The sequence below is a fragment of the Pogona vitticeps genome, chromosome ZW-PAR (assembly GCF_051106095.1).
Source record: "Pogona vitticeps strain Pit_001003342236 chromosome ZW-PAR, PviZW2.1, whole genome shotgun sequence".
In the NCBI taxonomy this organism is placed as follows: Eukaryota; Metazoa; Chordata; class Lepidosauria; order Squamata; family Agamidae; genus Pogona; species Pogona vitticeps.
Genome location: NC_135800.1, coordinates 1,433,373 through 1,448,877, shown reverse-complemented (window position 1 = coordinate 1,448,877; position 15,505 = coordinate 1,433,373). Strand labels below are relative to the sequence as shown.

General features: G+C 48.7%; 2 protein-coding genes across 3 annotated transcripts; both read right to left on the bottom strand.

Moving 5' to 3' along the window:
• Positions 1-201: 201 nt before the first annotated feature.
• SPOUT1 (SPOUT domain containing methyltransferase 1) lies at positions 202-5,496 on the bottom strand. The gene is made up of 12 exons (XM_072985158.2): positions 5,385-5,496; positions 4,666-4,708; positions 4,034-4,150; positions 3,178-3,337; positions 3,000-3,089; positions 2,417-2,466; positions 2,065-2,195; positions 1,599-1,671; positions 1,329-1,427; positions 971-1,073; positions 665-812; positions 202-440 (listed from the first exon to the last, which is right to left on the bottom strand). Exons 1-12 carry the CDS (start codon positions 5,418-5,420, stop codon positions 342-344), a joined length of 1,149 nt encoding a protein of 382 aa, XP_072841259.2. The 5' UTR covers positions 5,421-5,496; the 3' UTR covers positions 202-341.
• Positions 5,497-6,308: 812 nt separating this feature from the next.
• On the bottom strand, positions 6,309-15,489 carry KYAT1 (kynurenine aminotransferase 1). 2 transcript variants are annotated; one of them, XM_072985153.2, is made up of 15 exons: positions 15,352-15,489; positions 13,735-13,851; positions 12,276-12,403; positions 11,742-11,803; positions 10,936-11,086; positions 10,596-10,745; positions 10,281-10,367; positions 9,870-9,998; positions 9,401-9,521; positions 8,923-8,999; positions 8,573-8,662; positions 8,289-8,475; positions 7,741-7,820; positions 7,072-7,158; positions 6,309-6,712 (listed from the first exon to the last, which is right to left on the bottom strand). In XM_072985153.2, the coding sequence occupies exons 3-15, from the start codon at positions 12,357-12,359 to the stop codon at positions 6,644-6,646; spliced, it is 1,374 nt and encodes a 457-aa protein (XP_072841254.2). In that variant the 5' UTR covers positions 12,360-12,403; positions 13,735-13,851; positions 15,352-15,489; the 3' UTR covers positions 6,309-6,643. The 2 variants fall into 2 exon arrangements, with proteins under 2 accessions (XP_072841254.2, XP_072841255.2); XM_072985154.2 differs by having other exon boundaries at positions 15,340-15,415.
• Positions 15,490-15,505: the final 16 nt, after the last annotated feature.

Here is a 15,505-nt window from a genome sequence, read left to right as displayed (position 1 = left end):
CTTTGGTGTTCTTTGATCCAAAGATGCTACCCCCCCCACTCCATGGAACAGCGCAGGGGGTGGGCAGGCCACCGCAAACTCCCCGAGAGGCGTCAAGCAGCGTCCCCCTCCCTCTGTGGCAGGCGGGAGATCAACAGGCCTGGCACGCTGGGTTCTAGAAGGTTTTTTTTGGGGGGGATACCCCTTCCGAAGGCTCTGCTCCCCCCAAGAGGAATAGGGGATGATCTGTCCTTGTTTCACTTCCCTGTAAAGAGAAGCAAGAGGGAGTGGGACATGCCCCCCCCCCCAGCACGATCCGGTCCATGGGGCGTCCGCCCGCCACCCCTAACTCTTCCTGCGTTTTACGAAGCGCTTTCGCTCTCCATGCGGCTGCCCCCGCCCGTCTTCACGGCCTCGTCGATCCGAGGCCTCAGCGCCGACAGAGAGATGAGGATCGCTTCCTGGAAAAGAACCCGAGAGAGTCAAGTTTTAATTTTCCACCTCGGGGGCGCGCGCGCACATAAATCCCAAACTGTGCTTTGCCCGGAATGGGGCTGCGCTTTGCAGTCCGGGAGGCTGTGGCGCCGGAGCTTTACTCCTGAGTCAACATGCCCAGATCCTGAGCATTGCGCTGCTACCGATGTGCGGATCTGTCCCGGTTGGCCAGCACTGCTTCGAAGCTTACCTCGGTCCGGATGGTGCGACTGCCTTGCCCCGGGCAGGTGTTGAGGTACGCGTCGAACAAGGTGCTTGGGTCCGTGACCTCCAAGTTTGGGTCACCCTCCACGCCCGCCTCCAGGCCTTGCAAGCCGCCGAAAACAATCAAAGCATGTCTTTTTTTTGGGGGGGGGAACCAAACAAACAGGTATATCAGATGCAAACCCCCCAAATAAACAGGTTTATCGGGTGCAAAACCCCCCAAAATAAAGTTTTTGGGGTGCAAAGAAGCCGTAGGGGTTTTGTAAAAGCCCTATTCCCTTTATGTCCTTACCTGAAAGGAGGGAGGGTGGCCTGATCCACTGAGGCCCCTCGCTCAGACGTCCCAATGGAGAGGTCGTAGCCGTCCTTAAAGGGGGATTCAGCAAACACAGCACCTGAGAGCGACGGGGGTGCGTGTGTGTGTGAGAGAGAGACACCATCCCATCGCTTCTCCACCTGTTGCTTTCCCCCCAAAAGCTACCCATACAACCACCGGGGTGTAGCGAAACTACATCCCTCCAAAGGTGCTCGGACTACGACTCCCATTAATCCGTCACACTGGTTATGCAGGAGGATAGGTGTCGTAGTACCGACTATATGTTGGAAACCTGGAACAAGGGGAAGCCCATTGAACGGGGGTCCCTACTTACTCAGACAAGACGCTAACCGGACGGTGTAGCCCCAGTAAAGGCCGGAGACGGTGCGAGGATGATGGGAGGATACTACCGTGCCCTTCTGGGTTTTGCTGTCTAAAAGAGAGCATCACGTCAGAGGTCACGGTGATGAATTCTCTCCCACCCCAGCTTTTCTCCCAATTGGTGGGGTAAACAGGAGGGGGGGGGTCCAGATCCTTTGCAGGCTGGATCCAGCCCACCCCGTGTCTCACGAATTGGGTCCAAGTGCAGAATCCGTTACGTTACCCGGATGCTGCTCTTCGTCTAGCTCCACGGTGACCCGAAGGCCGGGCTCCAATCGTTTATCGATCTGAACCTCCTACGAGGATAAAACGAGACCCCATCGGTCGGATCGATGGCCAAGCTTGGGAACCGCAGGACGATGGGAGTGGGAAGGGGAGACTCAAAGGCCGTCACGTCCACCCCCCTACTCAAGGCAGGGGTCCCGATCCAAGCAGAGGGTGGCCCGCATTTCCTCTCGAAGGCCTCCAAGCGCTGGAGCGCTCACCGTCACCTCCCGAGGTCGTGGGTTCTGTTGTTGTACCGTTCTAAGAGTTAAGAAGTTTTTTTCCCCCCTGATATTCCTCTTGAGCCCATCCAGCATTGGGTGGCCTGCCCTCTGGGACCGCGGGGAACCGATCCTGACTCTCCTCCGTAGGACAACCTTTTGAAACGGGCTATCCTACGTGACGCAACACCTTTTTTTTTTTACCTTCCTCATTCCACAGTTCACGAAGGACCCCCGGCCGGGCTTGGTGGGCCGGGCCAAAACCACGCCTTCTCGGTACTTCGATTCCTCGTCGATCCTCACGTGATGAGGGCTATCTAAGGGGTTCAACAGCCCTGAAACGACACCGCGGGCAAAACCGGAGAGAGATTTCAGAGGCGAATGCTCGGAAGCCATCGCAAAGCCCACCCGCGGGGCCCTCCCTGGGACCCCCGTTGCAGAAGTCCGCGGAGTTTGCGAAGAGCCCCATGGAGCTGAGCGAGGGAGATATGCCTCAGGCGGCAGATCTGTGGGGGCAGGAAAACTTCGGAGGAGAAAATGGACAAAACGGCCTTACCTGCAAACTGGAGATCTTGATGTTTGGGGAAAAATGACTTCCGTAGGTATCTGTTTGAGAAAGAGGAAGAAAGTCGTTACAAAAAACAAGTAGACAGAAGTGGCTACGTTTTTATTTACAATAGGACCCCCCCCCCCAATATCACAATCTGCAGTTTTACGTATTTGAAAATACTTTACTTTAATTGGACTTATACCCTGCCCCTCTAGACAAAGTCTACTTGGGGCGGCTTACGTGAATAATAAAACACAATAATATAACATACATAATAAAAAAATCGATTAACTAATGCCTTTATACATTGTCAAGATAGGATAGTTAAGAAAGAGAAAATCAGCTTAATTGACTGGAGGGAAGGCCTGCCTAAAGAGCCAGGTTTTTAAATGGCTTTTAAAAACGCCCAGCGAGGGAGCCAGACCCAACACCCTCACTGGAATTGGTTCCCAACAATATTTGATGGGCCTGGGTTCGAGAGAGGTTACTTAGAAGACGTGACGGCCCCGTCGAGAAACGCCGTCAAGTCAGGAAACGGGAGGGGTGTTCATGGGTTTCCAGAGTTTTCCTCGGGGGGGGGGTGTCTTACTGGGGACACTCCAAATACTGCAGGATCCGGGCCAACTGGACGCAAGCTTGGCCCCTCGTCTTGAGGCCCTCGAATTCCCCTTCCACCGTCCTGGAGAGAGAGAAGAAAAGGTGGGGTTGAGCGCACCCCGTAGACCACCGGCTGCGCGCAAACCACGGAGAGATTTTTTTATCCTCACTTTGAATCTTCTCCTTCTTCATCGAACACCACGATCTCGTCCACGCAGAAAATGACGCAGGCCCGGGCGATCTGCCCGGCGAGGTACGTGCGCAACTCCGGCGACTGGGCGTTGCTCAGGATCGAACCCGGGAGGGCCACGCTGATCGTGTAGGGACGCCCTGGAAAAACAAGGGGTGAAAAATGAAAGGAGGCCGGAGTTCTACCAAACAAACGCTTCATTATGATGGTGGAGGTTTTATTTATTTATGACGGTCACGTGACCAGCTCATAAAAAACATATTTATGGCTAAAATATGCAGCATGCAGTTTAGAAATAGACAACCCAATTCATAAAACATATTATGTGGCTAAAATGTACAAAATGGAGTTTAAAAATGTACAATCAGTTCATAAAACATATTATGTGGTTAAATATACAAAATGCAACGAGGGTGGGGGTTGAATTGACTTCCGTTGGCTTTGGAGCTGACGCGGCCGTTGAAAAATACACGATTTTTAGGAACTGAAAATTGAAAGAATCAGTCTCGCCAAGTCCCTACGTAATCTACTGAACAGAGCTCCTAATAATAATAATAATAACAACAACAACAACAACAACAACAACAACAACAACAACAACAATAATAATAATAATAATAATAATAATAATAATAATAATAATAATAATAATAATGGTCACTGACCAAAGAGTCTAGAATATGACTTGAAAAAAGAAATTAGTTATGGTAATCCTACCTAAGTATAGAAGGACCTCCATATCCACGGGACCACTATTTGCTGATCCCGCGGATAGGGGGGTTCTAGTGTACATTTTAATGAAAATTAATTTACAGGCACAGTTTATTCCCCCGTACCTTTGTCTTCCTTCGGTTTTGCCTCTTCTTTCTGCTTTTCCACAACCTCCTGCATCCTCTTCTTCTCTAGTTTTCTCAACAGCTTCAATTCCTTCCATTTTTTCTTCTCTTCTTTTTCTGGAACCAAAAATAAAATTTAAAAAAAAGTGCAGAAAACAGGGACTGAGATGAGGACACGACGGTTAAAATCAAACCTAATAGCAAAGGGGCTCTTGAGCCTTTACTACCGGCTTTCAAAAGAATACTTCAGAAGCAGAGAACGCAAACTGCTGGGGTGTGGAAGTATTGTTACACACATGCGGGGCATTTGCCCCCCCCCAACACATCCACAAAAAACCCAAAGACTCTTTATTGGGTGCTCAGCTTCTGCCCAATTCTGGTACTCTGGATGTCCTGCTTTCCCAATGAATTTCCCCCTATCCGCGGAAATCAGTATCCGCTGATCCCCTTATCCGCTGCCTGAGAATACTAAATCATAAAAGAACTCAACAGGATGTGCCATGTGTAGGGCTTCCTACGTCTGTGGTTTTTTTTTGTTTTTTGGGGGTGTGTGTGTGTTTTTGTTTGAACCGAACCCCCACGGAGACCGGGTTGATACCGTATACAGCCAGGCACCCCAAGACCGTGCTTACTTTCTTGCTTCCACTTGCGCCAGTCCGTCTTTCGGAGGTCCCCCTGAAAAAGAGGCAAGAATAGATCTCATCCAGAGCATCATCCCACATCATCCCTGAAGAGCAAACAGAGTTTCCCCCCCCCCAACATGGCTTTGTTCCAGCCACTCGCCCCCCCCTCCCTCGGGGCGAATGCAGACCAGAAGTTTCCAGGTCCTGTGTTCGATTCCAGCTCCAGGCTAGGAAATTGCACCCTGGGCAGCCGTCCCACCCTGAAGTTTGCAGAAAGCATCGCCCCCCCTCGGAGTCGGTGCCATCACCCACTGGAGAAGGTGTGTGTGTGTGTGTGTGTGTGTGTGTGTGTGTGTGTGTGTGTGTCCTTCAGCAGGCTTGACCCCCCCCACCCCGGGTGGGCTGATTCGCCCACGTGGGGCGCCCCCCCCCAAGGCACCAGAGCACAAGCACCCGGCTGGAAAGACCTAATGGGGGGGGGGACTAGCAGTGAAGCCTCCAGCTGCAGGAGCAGTCTACCTCTGAGCACCAAATTCATGGGATGGGGGGGCCAAACCCACCCAGGTGGACCGCTCGCTTTCTCCAGCCCCCGGAGAATAAGGCTCTTCTTCTTCTCCCCCCCCCGCAGTAATGAGACCTTCCCCCCCCCAATTTGGCGCGCCCCCCCCAGCCCCGTCCCTTTTGACCCTTTTTAAGCGCGCTCCCGTCTCCCCCTTCCCCACGCGCACCTCTTGCAAGCGCTTAGCTCCTCGCCGCTCCGCCATGGCCTCGGCCAGCCAATCACCGCCCCCGCCGCTTCCGGGGAAACGCCCCCTCCCGCGGATAGGGCCAGCCCCCAGGAGAGGGGACCATAGAGCTACGCACAGGAAGCCGCAGAGCTAGGAAAGGGAAGAGGCGGCTGGGCGCTTCTCGCAGAGGGCGGAAACGAGTCTCTCTCTCTCTCTCTCTCTCTCTCTGTGTATCAGTAAAATAGTTTTTACTAAATACTTCATTATATACTGTTTTCTATTTATTTTTTACTTGTGAACTCAATTTTATTCTATATATGTGTATGTGTGTTATAACAATAAATACAGAGTGCGCAAGTGAAATGTATATATAAACAGTATATAGTAAAATATTTAGTTAAAAAAACTCTGTAATGTACTGTATATCTATAACAGTAAAATACTGTACAGAGTTTTTAAATAGGTATTTTACTCTGGGCTGTTTACTGTCTATACTTTCGGCTTGTCAACTGCGTATTTTACTGCATTTCACTCAATTATGTCGGAAGAAGTGGACATGAAAATATAACTCTCTTTAAGAGTATTTTTAGTGGGGGATTTCTAGTGGGTGGGGAGTGTTTGGGGAATGTTATGTGTGTGCGTGTGTCTGGTCTCTGGGTTTCTGTGAATTTCGTTGTATGATATACTGTGTATATACTTACAATGACAATAAATTATATTATTATTATTATTATTATTAAAGGTGTCAACTATATGTGACAAACCCACCCACCTCCAGGAATCCAGGGGTGGATTCAGCAAACTTAGCAGCTAAAGTCTAAAAAAACCTTTCGGAGCGTGAGATGTACAATCTTCTCCACCCATCACAGTCTCCCCCACCGTGGCTTGTCTTCTCCCTCCCAAATATAGAGACAAACCCAGTGCGGAGATGCTTTTGCATTTTAATTGAATGTGAAAAAGGACAGCGGGATTCCTGGACGTTAACAGGAGAACAACAGCCAGCATCCTTGAAAATTCGTCTTGCGCTAAGGTAAGGAAGATGGGAGTCGTAGTCCAAGGAAGGTGAGGATCGGCATTTTAAGGTCCCTTTCCCCCCCATACAAAAGACTTTAGTCATTCCTGCACAACAGGATAGAAAGGAGTGAATGGTTCAGGCCCTTGAAGGGTTGAAATGGCTTCCCGGCTGACAGCGCCGATTGGCCGGTGACCATGTCCTGGGGAACACCAGCAGACTCTGCGGCCGAAGTTCCCCTTCCCTATTACGGGCTGGGTTTTGGCTGACTCCACTGTTGCAAGATGTCCCCCGCAGCTTCGAGAGTAGCCTCCTCCTAAGGGGTGGAATCAAAAGATCAGTCAACGTGGCGTGCCCACTTTTTCGGCTGGCCTCAGATTTGGGAGCCGGTCCCTCCTCTGGGCACGATGGAATCCTTCCTATCCAGCTGGATGCCCGGGCAACAAATACCGGCACATTAAATATATGAACGATTCCCAGAAATCCCTTTCTTGGTTGTGCGTTCATGGCCGAGATGTGATTTTTGGATTTCCTCAACCACAACCCCCAGAATTCTCCTCTCTGGGAGGTCTACCTGACAAACATCTTTCAGACGCATAAAATGTGGCTCGCCTGGGAGAAAAGGCCTAGCCTCGAGGTTCCGGACGCTCCCCTCCCATCTCGCCGGCAACTCACCTTAGCAAAACAGAAGCGTATAAGATGGCTGAAGTTTTTTTTCTGGGGGGAGCTGTAGAACGCAGAGACGGGAATGGCCGCTAAGCCCTGGGAAGGAGGATTATTGAGGGTGAATTTGAACCATCCTTTTCCATCTGGAATTTATTTATTTGTTTGGAATGTGTTTAACTCGCCCTTCTCCTTTAAAAAAAGGGACTCCGGGCGGATCGTAGCCATCAAAAGATAGTATTTAAGGTGAGTAACGGGGAGGATGCAGTCCAAAAAGCATCCGTGAATATACAACCCGAAAAACATTAGCAACACCAAAACACACATGCAAGGGAGGAAAGGCACAACCCTCCCCACCCAGCTAGCCGGTGAATTGAGGGAAAGCCTGCCTGGCCTCCAGTGGCAGGGAGTTCCACAGCCTGGGAGGAGCCGCCACCGAGAAGGCCCTCCTTTCCCGGGTCCCCACCGAGCGCACCTGTGAGGATGATGGGAATGAGAGAAAGCCCTCCCCTGAGGATCTTAACACCTGGGCCAGCTCCTAAGGGGAGACACGGTCCTCAGGAGAGCTTGGACTTTGTAGGTTACAACCAGGACTTTGAAGGGTGGCCGTAAGGGTGCTCAACAGAGGAAGGAGAGCTTTAAAGGCACCTGGGAGGACGACACTCAGCTCGGCCCCCTCACCTTGTTCTGGATCATCCATTTGACAAAGCGAGAGTCGTAGGGCTCGTCCGAATCGGGCGGTGGATCGGGCAGGTCGGCTTCTGAAAGAGAAAGAGAAGCCGGCTCAAGGGGGCCGCCGACCCGTGAGAGGGTGGCTTCAACCTAGGGGTTTAAATAGGCGATTGTGGGGGATTTCTGAACACGCGGGACTACAAGCCCCATCACCTCTACCTAGCAGGGCCGTTCTAGGTCCACAGACCGGAAGGGAAGCAGGCTGGGGAATTCTGGTGCCTTCACCGTTTGGCTTGAGCCCACAATTACCGTATTTTCTGTGTATAAGACGCCCTCCCATTTTTCTAACCCAAAATTAAGAAATCTAAGTGGGGCTTAGCAAGTGGAGGGGGAAAAGGATCAAAGCCCTGCAGGATCGCTTTGATCCCTGCTTTCCCCTCCACTTGTTTTTGTTCTCTCCTCAACTTACTTCTGTGTATAAGACAACCCTCAATTTAGACAAAAGTATAGTCTTATACATGGAAAAATACGGAAATTTCGGCAACCCCGTATCTTACTGAAAGCGGAAAGGTCGGCCATCAAGAAGTAAGTGCCCTCGGGGACGATGGGCTTCATGCCCGCGGCCAAGAGATGCTGGATGAGGAGGTCTCGCTTCTTCTGGAGCTCCCGAGGCAGCTGAACGAAGTAGCTTCCCGGCTGCCCGAAGTGGTCAAATTCTATTTCGAAGGCACGGGCTACGGCTTCCTGGAGACGGGAACGGGAGGAGGAAGACCCTCGGCCGGCTGGAACTCAACGGCCGAGGTGATGCTGTGGATGCCGCCCACGGGCACCCTTTCCTTACCTGTGCTGCGGTGGCGCAATGATATACCGAATTCTGATGGACGGTCCGGAGGTGCTTCAAAAGGCGATCGGGCCCGACGGCCCAGCCAACCTGTTGCCGGAGAGACCGAGACATTTAGCGATCTCAAACTCAGAGACCAGCCTAAAAAAACGCGCCTCAATCCGCCTCTACTTAGCCGTAAATGTTTACAAACCTACAAATCCACTCCACACAAAATTCTTTCTCGATCTGGCTGAGCTCTGCCTGCGTTTACTTTGGAAGATCGCTTTTCCGGTAAAGGTCAGGGCAGGTTCTGCCTCTGAGATGCCGTCACTAAACTCACCCCCCCCCCCCCAAACCTGGCTTCTCACCTTCCATCCTGTCGCGCTGAAGGTTTTGCCGGCACTGCCTATGGTCACGGTCCGCTCCCACATTCCTGGTAAACTGGCTGTTGGGGGGGAAAAGGGAGGAGGAAGGGAAAAAATCCATTTGTGGAGGGGGGGGAAGAAGTTAAGACATCTTTTTCTGTAGCTTGGATTAGCGGGTCTATGTGTGTTTGGGACCAATCCCCTATGTATATGGGGTCGCCCTTTAATGGTTTAACCTTTTAAGTTTATGATTTAATTTTATTTATTTAATTGTTTTTACCTTTATGTGATTTTCTCCTGTTTTAACTACAGTATTTGAATGTTAAGATGCTCAAACTAACTCAACACATCTTAGAGGGAACGTATAATGTGTGTGTGTGGGGGGGGTGGTGGCTTTCTTTGAAACTGAAAACCTGGCCCGCATTTACGGAGCTGGGCGGTCAAGGAAGGAAAAGATCCCAAAGACAGGTTTCTGCCATACCAATCCGGGTGTGTCGGTTCCCATCATACACGAGCCACTCGTAGACCTCATCGCTGAAACACAGGACGTCGTGTTTCGCACATAGAGCCGCGATGACCTCCATCTCGTGCCTGCTGAAAACCTGTCCCACGGACCCAAGAAGGAGACAGAAGGTGAGAGGCACGCTGGCCCGGAGCCTCTTTCCCCGTTCGCTTGCCCTGTTGAGCACGAAGCCGAGAGAGGGGGGTCTAATAGGATCAGACACCCACCCACCTGCATCTGTTATCACATTTTGCTTCTCTGCACTTCGGAAGAGAGTTTAGGAATGTTAGATTTTTGGACTACAACTCCCAGAGTCCCCATGCAGAGGGGGAAACCGGGCGAAACAGAGCACGTGTCCCTTTTCAATCCACTTTCCCACCAAACACAGATCGAGGGGGCCTTGGAATATTAAACGTCCCCCACTCCATGTATTCCGAGCGGTGGTTACCTTTCCTAGGGGATTGTTAGGAGAGTTCAAGACAATGGCTTTCGTCCGGCTCGTGAATTTGGCCTCCAGCTCGGTCGGATCCAGTTGCCAGTCTCTGCTAGAGATCAGCTTTCCGCCAGCGGTGGCCTTCTGGAAAAAAAAACAGAGCAATGCCATCTAAAAATGGTGCCAGAAAGGTGCATTTTGAAGATGGAATGTGGCCTCGGGTATGTTTTATTATATCCCAAACGATCCTCCTAATGTTCTTTAGAAATAGACTAGGATTTTCCTTTTAATATTTTTGAATGTTTCCATGCTGTGGAAAAGAGAATCAGCGGATACCGATCCCGTGGATAAGAGGGTCCTACAATATAAATGTGTTTTATAGAGCAAGGGGTGTGCAAACTTAGGCAGCTTCATAATCCTACTTACTAGTCGCAGAGGTATGAACACAGGGGTCCCGCCCGCCATTTTCACCATCGGCTCGTAGCAATCGAAGTACGGCTCGATTATAATCACCTAGGAGTGGGACAGCGTGAACTGCAGAGGATTATAATACACACTCACGAACCAAGCAGAATGAAAAGGTAATAGTATGGACCCCAAAGTGAAGTGTTACTTTTCGTCATGAGCACTAAAATGCTACAAGAACAGTGCAAGCTTTCAAGTTTCACAGCACTCTTTGGCCACCGAGGCAGGGGAAGATACAACACTTTTTCGTCCGGAAGGAAAAGTTGGTCCCGTTACCTCGTCTCCATCGTCCACCAGAGCTTGGAAGCAGCAAAAGAGCGCTTGGTAGGCGCCGACCGTCACCAGGACGTTCGTCTGTGGGTCAACCTCTCGCCCAAGCAGCTTCCCGAAAAAACGGGCCAGGATGGATACCAATCGCGGGTGACCCTGGGAGGAAAGAGCAGATCGTGTTTAAAATCAGAAACCGTACGGGTGCTGAGGAATGGGGGGGGGCTCGGACTTGAAAGGGTATCCCACGGCTACGAGTGGGTCCCCATCGCTTCTCCGTGGGGCCTCCTCGGGAACAACCTGGCCAGCTGTCAGGTGAGACAGAGAGAGGAAGGCGGTTCTCACGCACAAAAGCCCGCGTGTACTGGTGCACAGAGGTATCTTCTCTCCCGACGGCCTCCATAAAGGCTTCTCTGACAAAATCCGGCGGGGGAAAGTTGGGGAAACCTTGGCCGAGGTTGACAGCTTTGTAGGCGGCGGTCAAGCTCACAAACTCCACCCTAAGGAGGAAAGAACACAATCCAGCAGGTGGAAAAAAAAGAATTGCACCCTATGACATTAGGGAGATGAGAAAAACAGAGGCCTGTAAAGGACAATATCTGGATAAACAGAAAGGGACTAGAGGCTGCTAGTCCCTCCGGACTTTCCCTGAGAATCTTACTACTCATTTTACAGTAGGACCCACTTATCCGCAGGATCAGTATACGCTGAGTCACTGGTCCACAGTCTGACAATATTAAAAGAAATCCTAGAAATATACGTTTCTAAAAATGAAATTAGCAGAACCGGCCTCTCGAGGGAGGCAGAGACCATGCTATGCACAGCGTTTGCTACCATCCACGAGTTTCAGCATCCACGAGGCAGCTTGGAGCCAATCCCCCACCCATAAGTTAAGTCCCTAGTCCTTGTGGAGGTACAGAAAATAGGCTGGCAGTTTTCTCAACCATTGCTCAGTGAAATCAATAACTCCACGCCTACCATGTTTTTAACAAAAAAAAATGCCTGAACCGTGGGATAAACCGATCTGCACGAGGTCCTTCAAAGAAAAACGTTGAATTGCTGATTGTTGGAAACAAACTACCCAGAAAAACAGCCGGGATTCCCACCAGCCCGTTCTCGATAGAAATGCATGCAGAGTATTTGAGATCAGCTCACCAAATATTCTCGTCCACGCCTTCCAGCCTCCGGGCTTGAACCGTCTTCTCAGACATTTTTCCCTAGAAAGAGAGAGAGAGAGAGAGGGAGGAAAAAGAAAGAGAAGGGAAGCAGAGACGTCAAAAACTCTTACTGTAATTTGTAAGAAAATGAGGCCTTTCTTTTTCACCATTCATGACTCATGGGTGAATGACTGAGACTGTAGGTGACAGTTGATGAAAGAGAGAAAAAAAAGCTGGACTGCATTTTAGCATCTTGGGGAGAAAGGCTTGGGACTTATTGCCCCAGAGATACTACAGTCCTAGAGTAATGCAGAGATCGGCGACGTGTTGCTCCCCTCGGAGGTTGCCGGATTACAATTCCCATGAACCGCGAGGGTGAAGGATCATGGGATCTGTAATTCTGCACCACCCAGAAGACCACAAAGGTGACCCGCTCTCTTCGGAACGTATAACTTGCGTCACTGTGCTCTTTGGATTCACGACTGCTCTAATAAACCAGGATCCCAACCCAGGAATTAAAGAGTTTTCATACCTTGGAGTGGTAAAAGCAGGATCTCACCGAAGTATTCCTTCTCAGAAGGTCACAGGCCAAAAAACGTGCAAAACCTTTCACCATGCCACGAGAAATCTAGCCGGCACGCCCACCGTCGTGAAACCTGTCTTGTTTCACAAAAGGCAGAGAGTGTGGGAGAACAAACGGGGGGAAAAAATTAAAAAGTACGCTCGTATAAAACAATCACTGTAAGATTGAAGCCACCAGCGTTCTTGTTTTGCTTTTTAGAAGGCGTTTGTTGCCTTTTAAACCTGCATTATCCTTTTAAGCGTGTTTGCATGCCGTTGTGGGTACCTTCAGGGCGGTATATATCAGTGAAAATAATTTCCCAAGTTCCAGAGCACATGTAAGCAGGGGAGTTAATTACCAACTCTGTTTAAAATTAACAGAATCTTTCCCCTTCTTTAAATCACCATGCTGTGTGGGGGGGTCTCGGTCCCAGGGAACATGGAAAATTTATCTGAAGGTCCTCCAGGATACGGCCTGCTTATCGCTTCCACCGCCTCTTCTTTAAACCACACGTTTGGGAGAACGAAGGAGAGGCATTTTGCAGGGAAGAAAATCTATTTAGGTGGCCTCTGCCATCCAGAGAGGTCTCAAAACAAGGGGAAGCATACAAAATTGGTTCCTCTCTTATATAAATCCTTTACTTAACCTTTAGACAGTAGGACTGGGTATCCATGGGAGATCGGTTCCAAGACCCCCCCTTGGATACCGAAAGACGCGGAAGTGTGAAACGCTAAACACTGCATGGTCTCTGTCTCCCTCCTGTGGCCCGTTCTGGTAAATACATCTTGGAAATACATATGAATAGGTATTTCTGGGTTTTTTAATTTAATATATTTTTTGGTAGCGGAGAAGTGAATCCGTGGATGCTGATCCAGTGGATAGGGGAATCCTGCTGTAAACTTGGTATTTCTCGAGGTTTTTAATTTACTATTTTCAGCCAGCAGATAAGTGCATACTGATCTTGCAGATTGGAGGGGGGGGTCCTACTGTATTTTCATATTTCCACATGCGCACACACTCATCGCTCATTTCCCAAAACGTCACAACCTGCGCATTAATACCAACAAGAGCACCAAGGTAAAATCACGCACAAAAACAGGATTCGTCTTCCTTCACTGCTACGGCTCCTTGGGTTTCATTCGCTACAGATTTCTCACTTTGGGACTAAAGTTCATGTTTTGCTGCCTCGCCAGTGAATCAGCAATAAAGACACCCCCGTGGCGACAGTTCTGGCCCAGCCAGAGGGTCGGTTTCAGGCCTTTCCTTGCAAAAAAATCTACGCACTTTCCACCAACACCACCGCACCTCACAGCTTCGAACAAAGGACATTATTTTATTTTTAATCGAATGCAGTTCCGAATCCAAGGGAGCTCAGAACGGGCAGTCGGGAGCAGGGTTACTTAACCTTGGAGCCGGTGGACCTACTTACTTGGAATATATCTCCGTCTCTGTTCCAGGACCCAGTCCTTGACGCTTCCTTGTCCGATGTTCAAGAACAGCTGATAGAGATGTGTCACGCCGGAGCTTCCTGGGTGGCGCCACCGACCTGCAGCCAACGGTGAACAGGGAAAAATAAATTGCATTTTAAATTGGAAGAGGGAAAGGCGACGGGCGTGAGGCTGATCACATTTCCGGGACCTTGCAGAAAATCCATTTTCTTGCATGCACAGAGCTTTTGGCTCAAAGCCGACAGCACAGGAGTACCAGGCAGAATCAATCAAGATTATAAAAAAATATTGACTGGCATTATATAACAGATACAAGTTTTAAGAAGAAAAAGAAACCCTAAGTATCCGTTAAATATCGGTGCGGTGGGTTCCATTCCAGCTCTGCCGTTCTAAGGTGGCTAAAGATGCATTTAGGGACAGATGCTCTCCAAAATCTGGTCTTTACCAAAAAAGGAAAACCCGACACAAAAACCGGGAAAAAAACACACACACACCAAACTTGAGTTAACCACTGTACCACACCGCTTGTTTCTCCTTTATTAATATTTGTGGAACGTCCCACGGCCATCCAGCCCAGAAAAATAAAAGGGGGTGGTTGGGTCAGTGAATTATTGATTTGTTCCTTCTCGAAAGCCTTTTTAAAAACCCCGCTCCACTTCCCAAAGGCCTTCCCTGCCCTGCACAGATTACATCATCGGATGCATTAAAGACACGTTCCTTTTTGTTATCGATCCCCTGCCAAAAAAAAAATAAAAATAAAATCCAGAATCAACAGTGGAATCAGAGACTTGCAAAAGGGTTGGTGTTTTGGATGCCCTAAAAGAAAAAACACAACCAAACAACGGCTTAACCAAAAGGCTCCGCATTGTCAAATCAAAATCGTTAAGATATTTTGGGTTACGAGAAATGTCTTTTTCCGTTTCTAGAGGCAAAATTCTGGAACAGCAAATGTCCTCCTTCTGCATTTCAAATCTTTTCCTAAAGTGGGTTTGGGTTTATAGGCACATGTATATGTAAACGTTTAAGTGCAAGTACTCTCTGTACTGTATATGCAAAATACATAAAATATGTACTATATACATTATACATAGTACGTACTGTATATATATTACATATATAGTACATATATATAGAATATATATTGTGTATATATCACACATGTGTGTGTCTGTATATATACATATCTATATGTCTACATTTAAATGCAAGATCCCTATATCTGTAGTGTATATAAATCATGTGCAACATACATTTAATATAATATACTGTATGCTCATGTGTATGCATAGATATACACGTGTGTGTGTATATATAACACTATATAAATATACACAGTATAAATGTATATTGCACTACATATATTTGTATAGTATAACATACATTCATATAGCATATATTTGCATAAACATATATAAACATATTTAGTGTAATATCTCAAACCCAATGAATGTTAATGACTTAAAATATATTATTGTTATGGTCCAGATAACCCTGGGAGAATTCAATTTACAGTTAGATATTTAAAAAACCCAAAACAAAGCAAAGATAAAACGGATAAAAAAAACACACTAAAGTTAAATTCGTACCATATGACCTACCTACTGATAGGGTCAGCCAATCCAGCCGCCCTTCGGCAACATGGCTGCTCCGGCCTCACTTCCCCCACAATAAATATGGCCGTCCCTCCGGGCCCGCCTTGCCCTTTCCCCAAAATGGCTTCCTACTACGCTGCTTCTGCGCCGACGGGCCGGG

Coding starts and splice junctions, on each gene's coding strand:
- SPOUT1 (XM_072985158.2), bottom strand. CDS start 5,420: ATGGCGGAGCGGCGAGGAGCTAAGCGCTTGCAAGAG. Junction 3,090..3,177: donor GAAGAAGGAGAAGATTCAAA/GTGAGGATAAAA, acceptor CTCTCTCTCCAG/GACGGTGGAAGGGGAATTCG. Junction 1,074..1,328: donor CCGGTTAGCGTCTTGTCTGA/GTAAGTAGGGAC, acceptor CGTCGCTCTCAG/GTGCTGTGTTTGCTGAATCC.
- KYAT1 (XM_072985153.2), bottom strand. CDS start 12,359: ATGGTGAAAGGTTTTGCACGTTTTTTGGCCTGTGACCTTCTGAGAAGG. Junction 9,522..9,869: donor CTAACAATCCCCTAGGAAAG/GTAACCACCGCT, acceptor TCCGTGGGACAG/GTTTTCAGCAGGCACGAGAT. Junction 7,159..7,740: donor AATGGATGATCCAGAACAAG/GTGAGGGGGCCG, acceptor CCTCCTTCCCAG/GGCTTAGCGGCCATTCCCGT.